The sequence below is a fragment of the Amphiura filiformis genome, chromosome 14, assembly GCF_039555335.1.
Source record: "Amphiura filiformis chromosome 14, Afil_fr2py, whole genome shotgun sequence".
Classification (NCBI taxonomy): domain Eukaryota; kingdom Metazoa; phylum Echinodermata; class Ophiuroidea; order Amphilepidida; family Amphiuridae; genus Amphiura; species Amphiura filiformis.
This window is the reverse complement of record NC_092641.1, coordinates 13174282-13183018: the sequence shown is the minus strand read 5'-3', so window position 1 is coordinate 13183018 and position 8737 is coordinate 13174282. Positions and strand designations below refer to the sequence as shown.

Below are 8737 nucleotides of genomic sequence, written 5' to 3'. Positions count from 1 at the left end.
GTTTTCCAGATTTACAGTCAAATGTAATCCAGTTTGAATGTAAACAATCAAATCTTTACTGCCTTCTATGTCTGCCACAATTTAGCTTACCATTCTTTGAAAAGTTGCAGGCGCATTTTTCAAACCGAGTGGCATAATGCGCATTTTTAAAACCGACTGCCATAACTTTGTACTGGTACCGGACAAATAACTATGATACGATTGCTTTGTGATTACATGAGAGGGGATTCCCATCTTGCATGAAATAGCTTTTAACAGTAAACACGTGTCAAATTTAATTACTCAGGGCACATCACATGTTTAACGTATAATGACACAATTTAAGAAAGATATTGCATGTATTGTTGATAATTCATAACCTCGTGTGTTTATTTGCCAAACCGCGATTACTAATAAACAACGGTAGATAGACCTCACCACAACGACCTCGATGCGTGACGTTTCCAATAAGTTGGGAGAATTGTAATTGATTGGGAGCCATGAACAGGGGTAAAATTAATGTAAATGTGCGGTGGAGAATTTAAAAGTGGCACTCAATGAAATACGAAATATAAACAAGATATTAATCATTGTAACCGTTTATTTTATGTGAACGTTTATGAAATTGGGAATCAATAAAGAACTTTTTAACAAGTTAACGAACTTTTCACCTCTCTAAGCATTGTAAGCTTTTTTTGATTTACAATTTTAATTACAGGATTTGTGTGTAGAATTCATCTTTACAATACACTCAACTTTTGTCATATTACGGATCTGATTTCATGTTAATTAAAATCCAATATCTTTATGCCTATATTATGAGCCGTTTGTTTCTTATCATCCCGCTTAAATAACCAGCCCATCGTGTTCATATTATCCGTGTTCATTAGTTATTAAGATATTGGAGATCCCAAATGACAAAAAAGCAGATGTGTTTTTATGATAAATAGGCAGTAACGTGATTAAAACCAATCTGTTCACGGTTATTATCATGACGATATCAACCAATTATTATGGTGACATTTTAATTGCTACGATGCGTCAATGCGCCATAAGCATGTTTTTTACTCCACTCCAAAATACAGCACTAATTTTTTGGGATTAAACAAATATTATCAAGTTCTGCAAAATGAAACATAGCTCAATCCTAATCCTTTAGTTAGTTCTAACTGGCAATAAAAGAAAAAAATCACTATTTTACTAATTTCTAGAAAAAAGAAAAAAAAACATGCATTTTCTGCATATTTTCTGACACTCGAGTCACAAAAATCAAAGACTTGGAACAAGTCTAAGCATTCAAAATCTTGAGTATATGCTGAAATTTTGCTATAATTTTCACTTTTTTATGTTTCTTTAATTAAATTATCGGTTATCAGAATGGAACATGTCTTTTCCAAAAATTAGACTGCATAAACTGAAATTAGTCTTGATACAAGTCTTTGGGCTTGATTGTCACAGCATACGAAAAACACCCTAAAAACGCATGTTTTTGGCCCTTATTTCCACAAATTGACCAACTATTAAAATTTGACTTTTATTGCCAGTTAGGACTAACTAAAGGATTAGGATTTAGCTATGTTTCATTTTGCAAAACAGGATAATATTTTTTTTTATCCCAGAAAATTAGTTCTGTATTTTTCTGGAATAGGGAGTAGTTACCGTCGCATTACAAGCGATCTTTATTATTATTATTATTATTATTATTATTATTATTATTATTATTATTTGTATTAGTTATATTATTATTATTATTAGTAGTAGTAGTAGTAGTAGTAGTAGTAGTAGTAGTAGTAGTAGTAGTAGTAGTAGTAGTAGTAGTAGTAGTAGTAGTAGTAGTAGTAGTAGTAGTAGTAGTAGTAGTAGTAGTAGTAGTAGTAGTAGTAGTAGTAGTAGTAGTAGTAGTAGCAGTTAATAGGGGTCACACAATTTGAGGCTAAAAATCCGGGGTAAAATGTACAAGACATGTACATTCAAAAAATGTTGAATGTTTAAGTATTCAATTGTGTACTTTACCAATGTTGACGCCTGTATATGGGTTTCTGACCAAAATTAACCCCATATTTGGCCATTTTAAACTAAAAGTACCAATTTGTTGCATTTTTCATTCCAGTTTTGTACCATATTTCACCAGTTTAGCTTCAATATGGCAAATAATTGTGTACCATAAACTTATTTTGTCAGCAAAGGGTGCTGGATTCATTGGACTTCAAGAAATGTTCTCCAACCCCAATGTCAAAAAGACATGCCACTGTTAATGACGTATATTTTTGGTTTCTTTTTTTAGGACATGAAGGGAATGAACAACAATTTAGACCATAAAAAGGGAGGGATAAAAAAAATCAACCCTTTTTTAGGGGGATCAAACTTTTGATGTCCCAGCTTAAACAACCATCCCCTCCCCACCAAAGTAATTATGAACACTCCTTAATCAAGGTAAATATGAACGTATAGAATGAAGTGCGCGCGGAGCGCGAGAAAATTTGTAATTCTATAATAGTTGTCAAAAGTCAAGTTATAATACTGAATACTGCCAGTACTTTAACATTAAGCCAACTTGTGTTCCAGTCACGGATTTTTACTTTATCCAAATCAACTACAATACAGAATAGCTCCTCAGCAGATGGCATGACGTTATTAATTAATGTAGATTAATGTAAATTATTCAATCACGGAGTTAAAGGCTGAATGATTATGTAAATTGAAAAGAATTTATATTCAGGAACATTTCTCCATTACGGCCTAAGCTGCAAGCATCGGTAAGTCATAGAGTTGCTATCTCATTATCGTTTTGACATTCACGAATGAAGGCTTTTACCATGTTCATACGCGCCGGTAGACAAGATGCCTTAGCTAATGTTAAAACAAATCCTCACCACTCACCGAGTTTCTGTTTCAGAAGTTTCTGAGTTCCCATACTCCGTTTTCAATAGTTTGAGCGCCACCATCACATGATAACAAAGTCAAGCGTCAGTCCGTCTCAATCTCAAATCTACGCATTCAAAACGAATTTATGAATTCGTCATTTTTTTCTATCAAACAGTGTTGTTCACATTTCGTAAAACAGTATTAATATATAATAATAATAACGTAAAACATGGAATTCTACCGCATCTTTTTAATCGTTACCATGGTTACGATGATTTGCTTAGTGCAAAGTGCATTACACCGCAACCCCAGAAGTGAGACTACCGAGCAGCGATGTGAAGCAACTTGCAAAGAATGCTTCGCTGAAAAGGATTCATTGAAACGGATGGGATGCCTGGAGAAATGCATTGCAGAGGCTGTATACCACTTTACATGTCCAGGTAATCGTTGTTAATCGTTCTGCAATATGTTTTTTGCAGGAAAACATGTTTAACTTCCCCAACTTGTTATTTATTGTTATTGTAATTTACCCCGATACTCGCTGTATTGTACCCTGGGGATGTACTAATTTGTATCGAGCATGATAATGAACACGGCAGAATATACCTAGGAGTTGCCGAACAAGACTTTTTTTTATTAGGTTAGTTTTGATGAAGAAATCACACCATACTAGAGTTTCTAATTGTTTCAATAATGTGTTGTGTTTATGGTTATTTGCATTGATAATACAAAGGCAACACAGGTGCAAATTGCAATCAATATCCGCTAACTCTGGCGTGAATGATTCCTTAAACAAATTGCTACAACTCAACGACGCAATTTCACATTTCGGCTAACATGTTGAAAATAGTATACATATTTAAAATTTATTGCAATTCTGACCATTGACTATTAATAAAATTGAGAAAATTGTGGTCAAAGTTGGATTTTTTTTTTGTACTTAATGTGTTCTTTTGTTGCCACCGACTTTTTCCTGTTATAGAGAGCCAGTCTTTCCTTAGTGCAGTGACCCCGCTTTCTCTTAAACTTCAAAGAGAGGTTGAGGCCTTCTACGTCATGTACTCGGATTTGTTCTCGGCAAAAGATATCAAGAATTTTTCGGCTCAAATGACTGAAGATACCATGATACTCATTGATAACCAGATGCCTGTTATTGGAAGAGCAAGTAAATAAGTATAGTTTTTCTGATAAATTTGTGTGAATTGTGACATTTGTCGGTCACTAAGCAAGTATAATATTTTTATGCTCAAATTATTGCTTTCGATAGGCATTAACATCTATCAAATTTCTTATATTTGAAACATACTCCCCTGGTTTCTTAGTCACAAAGGGCCCCTTTCAAAATTCTGAATCCATCTCTGTCCAGAAGCACTTTTGTGTCATTAGAATCAGGTGTTTCCAGCTTTGTTCTGGAGAAAAAACAAATCAAAGAGAGCGGCATAGTTTTGTGATTAAGATCTTTGGTTGAGTAGTGGGGAAAGTGTTGCGAGAGGTCACAGTATGGTGCAAGAGGTCCCGGTTCAAAATCACCATGCCTACATGTACGTGTATATACCATACGTCAAGTGCGAGAGGTCACAGGCAGGTGCGAGTCCGGTGGAGGCAAAATTGTATTCAATTATTCAATCTCTCTCTCTCTCTCTCTCTCTCTCTCTCTCTCTCTCTCTCTCTCTCTCTCTCTCTCTCTCTCTCTCTCTCTCTCTCTCTCTCTCTCTCTCTCTCTCTCTCTCTCTCTCTCACTCTCTTACTGTGTTTGAATTATGGACCAGATGCATGGATCATAAGACCTCGCAATCAGTTCCTAGCAGGATAGAGGTGTGGCTGTTCGTAAAACAGCGGTAGTGTGGCAACTTTTAATGATATAGCATATAAAACCGCACCATCATCCAGAACAATTCTAGAAACCTTACATCTTGTAGAAACAATATATGAAATAATATACTAACGTGTTCATTACTTGATGAAAATAAAATAGGCATATATTTATATTTATATTTATATTTCCTGTACACGTACTATACAGACAGACATGATCCAAAAACAATTTATTCAGAGAAAAAATGCGTAAAAGTTAATTCTGTATCTAATTGTAATTCCAAAATAAATACACAATAGCGTTGAAGATGTTATATTAAGACTACATAACTACGATGAAATATTGATCCCCAAGCTTTCGGTAAATTACTTTCATCAGGGTAAATTGCACTTTTAAATTGTTAAAAATTATACATCACATATTATATTCCTAACTCAGTAAAGAAAGTAGGGCGGTAGAACATTCATGTTATTATTTAGCCTATGTCTTTATAAGAACTCGGATAACGACGTTTGCACAGTATGTTATTTATCTGAGAGCACAACAGACATATCATTAGTGCATTCTGAATACGACGAATGTACTTCTGATATCGAATGATTTTAATTTTTGAAATTCGCGATAAATTTGACATTTAACAGTTCTTGAAGTAAACTTTATAAATCTAATGATTGTTTTTAAATTATATGTAGCTGGAAGAAAACCGCCTATAATAATTTGAAAATGTTGGTTTTACGTATTTGTACGTTTTTTCCCAAAAGACCTTTTATATAATCGTATTCAGAATGCAATTTAGTGTGCCCTCAGGTCCCACAAAAATACCGAGCAAAGGTGGGTGGCCGATTACTGAATCCTTTCCGTACATCATGTCACTGAATATGCAAAAGCGGTAAATATTACTTACTCATCATTCTATTTTCATTAGAAAGAGCCCAACAAATAAGAGACTTCTTTACTGCAAATCCACTAATTGATCGAACACATATTGAGCCTGTCGAGTGTGGTGAAGAATTCGGGATCATCTGGGTTAACGGTCTTACCACGCACTATGATAGCGAAAACCAACCTCTCACCAAATTCAGGTTCGTAAAGATGGTACCAAAAACTTCGTATTTAAAAGTGTAATTCCCATTGTGCCAGACGTTGGGATTACGTCAACAAGATTTGATCGTATATCCGTATTGGGTTAACACGAACATGTTGTACATAGCTTGTTATATATATAGTATATTTTATTCACACACAAATCGTGGCCCTCAGGCCAAATTACAAGTGGTTTACAATATTAAAAACATTAAACATTAAAAAATATAGTATCAATATTAACATGGAAAAATAGAGCAACTGCTGTTGATATTAAATAAACTATTGCACTTATTCAAGACATCATTCAAAAACATTATAAATACACACCATTAAAAGGCTAAAATTGCCTCAATATTACCATATTTAAAAAGTCAGAATATGCAAAAAAGTTCAGGGCATTTAGTTATTCAATAAATTGATAAAGTATGGAATAGCGCTGTTTTTGAAACGATCGGTCCTTGCATAAAGTTGAGAGATTTTATTTGCATTGCGAAGGACCCTGCCATGATTCTCCAGTCTGGTAGGAGGGATGAGATCTTTTGTTCGAATAGAAGCAGAAAGCCCTTCGGCCAACTTACGACAATGGTCCTCCCTCCTTTTGGACACAATTTCAGCAATGTTTCTATCCCATTTGAGGTTGTCCTGCATCCAAATACCCAAAATTTTTGCCTCAGAAACAAAGTTGAGAGGAATGTCATTGATTTTGATAACATTATTGGGTGGATTCCTCTTAAAGCAGACCTGCAGGGCTTGACATTTCAAAGGGTTAAGTTTCAGATTATTATTGGCATACCATTCACTGAATTCATCCAAAACATCTTGAATTTGGCTGGATTGGGGATGGATACAGTTCTCAACAATTGTTAAATCATCAACATATTTCCAACATTTTGTTTTGGGCACACTACTTGATACAGCATCATTGATTATAATCTGAAAGCCTATTGGGCCTAGTGTTGAGATTCCAAGAGTCTTAAAAAATGATGAAGTCTTTCTAACAAACTGGCAGCGTGAGGAATGGTCACATGGCTGGTAGAGGAGGTGTCTGTCCCTTGACCATTAGGCTTGGAATTAAATAAATTAGTTTTGGTAACAGATCCAAAACTAAAGTACTCACTCGAAATAGTCATACTCCTATCAAGAGTGTTGTTCACTCTGCAATTACATCAAAATATTTCAGATTACTTTCATTCCTTAGGAGCTGTAACTTATTTATTTAATTGACGTTTGAATGACAAATCTCATAATAACATTAGGCTTAGAGTTTTGCTCTGTCTTATTAGCTTCCATGAGCCCACATTAGGGGTATTAGCAGTTCCCCCAAAGAGCTCTGAGTGCAGTATTTCTCTTCCGGTATGTACTTGGGGTGCGGATCACTGTGTAGGGCGATGATTGAGAGATCTGGTTACATCAAGCTACAATTGGTGATCGATACGTTCTGGCGTTCTATATACCATAGAACCCTAACTTTTCAGGTGTAGTTGACAGTATAAAAATCCCAAATTGTTGTCATCACATTCCTTCCGTGTGAAGTTGATTAATGTAATCAAAAACGAAATAGTCTCTCTTTTATCTATGATGATGAAAGTGTCATCGACAAACCGAAACCACAAGTCCCGCCTCAAGTATGGCGTCTGCCCAGGGTAGTTACTTAACAATGTCGTGTTGCTCAAAGCACATAGCACATCAATGTTGTTGAATGTAAAAATATATTGCTATTATATAATTCTAATCGTTTTTTTAAGACATATGGTGCAATGTGTTCCACTGCGCTAAGTAGCAAACTGCCATTCCTAATATGTCACCACCACCAGTCAGATACCCGACGAAGTCCGGTTTTCTAGTACTACTGTAGGAATATCTTGACAAAAATATGTTTTACATTATTTCAATCACACATAAAATAGCGTTATTATTATTATGTTTTCAGGTATATGGGTGTGTTAAAACGCGTCGATGGACAGCTCCGAGAATTCATCATTATCCTCTTTTAAAGTATCATGGCGATTTATTTGGATTTTAGAGACAGGTGCAATTCCTTTTGTCTCAGAAAAAAAGGTCCAACTGGGAAACTAAATACATTTTAACAATAGAAACTGGACAATGTCCGGCTAACTTTGTCACATCATGGTAAATATGTATATATTAGGACCATTCCTACAATTATTATTTTCGTATTGTGTTAACCGAGTACAATAACATAAAATTCTAACATCTAGTAATATATAAGTATGATATAAATAACTCAATGAAAAGGATTTGCGACTGGCCGTCAGTGGCGTAGACAGGAGGCAGCAGCTACCCAACACCACTACTGCCAATGTATAGAGAATAGCATTATCATCCTGGTTGAGCCAGAGTAACGTATCCATCGGGCGTCAGAGACGTAAAATAGTTGGAAAACATTTGGAAAGTAGGACGCTAGAACCATTTTTTTTTTCAATTTTAGCCGTTTAAGGGTAAATACTCTAGTATACTGGTTTGATTGGTCTAACAATATTTTCATTTTTTAGCATTAAGGCGATATGACAATTGATCATATGAAATAAAATAATGAAAACAAATCATGAAAGTGTTCTATTTCGACAATTTTGAGTAATGGTAGATCTTGTTTTCAAACTTTTTGTGGGCCCAGGGCCAGGCCAAAATTTGGAGGCCCCAAACTCACCGTGAGGAAGGCATGTGCACTCAAGTGATCAAGATTTGGTATAGGTATAATATCGACAGTGGCGGCGGGAGCATTACAATAATAGGAGACAATCATAGAATTCAATAGGAAAAATGTGTGCGAAGCGGGCGAAAATAAATAAATAATTTCTCATCATTTAACCCCAAGTGGAAGTGAATTTTGTTATATATATTTTTCAATTTTACCCTATTTTGGCCTAAAACACGGCGTTTTCGGGCTTATAAGAAGGATGCACAGGAAAATGTTTGGGGCCCCAAAATTTGGGCTGCCCGGGCCCATCTGGCTCAATGGCAAATTTACCA

General features: G+C 35.2%; 1 protein-coding gene across 1 annotated transcript; it reads left to right on the top strand.

The window, feature by feature from the left end:
• The first annotated feature begins 3066 nt into the window (after window positions 1–3066).
• On the top strand, window positions 3067–8310 carry LOC140169736 (uncharacterized). The gene is made up of 4 exons (XM_072193030.1): window positions 3067–3284; window positions 3827–4009; window positions 5586–5742; window positions 7677–8310. The coding sequence occupies exons 1-4, from the start codon at window positions 3074–3076 to the stop codon at window positions 7738–7740; spliced, it is 615 nt and encodes a 204-aa protein (XP_072049131.1). The 5' UTR covers window positions 3067–3073; the 3' UTR covers window positions 7741–8310.
• Window positions 8311–8737: the final 427 nt, after the last annotated feature.

Excerpts from the sequence above, each read along its gene's own strand:
- LOC140169736 (XM_072193030.1), top strand. The coding sequence starts at position 3,074 with ATGGAATTCTACCGCATCTTTTTAATCGTTACCATGGTTACGATGATT. Across the intron at positions 3,285-3,826 it reads ATACCACTTTACATGTCCAG|AGAGCCAGTCTTTCCTTAGT; the intron begins GTAATCGTTGTT and ends TTCCTGTTATAG. Across the intron at positions 5,743-7,676 it reads CAACCTCTCACCAAATTCAG|GTATATGGGTGTGTTAAAAC; the intron begins GTTCGTAAAGAT and ends TTATGTTTTCAG.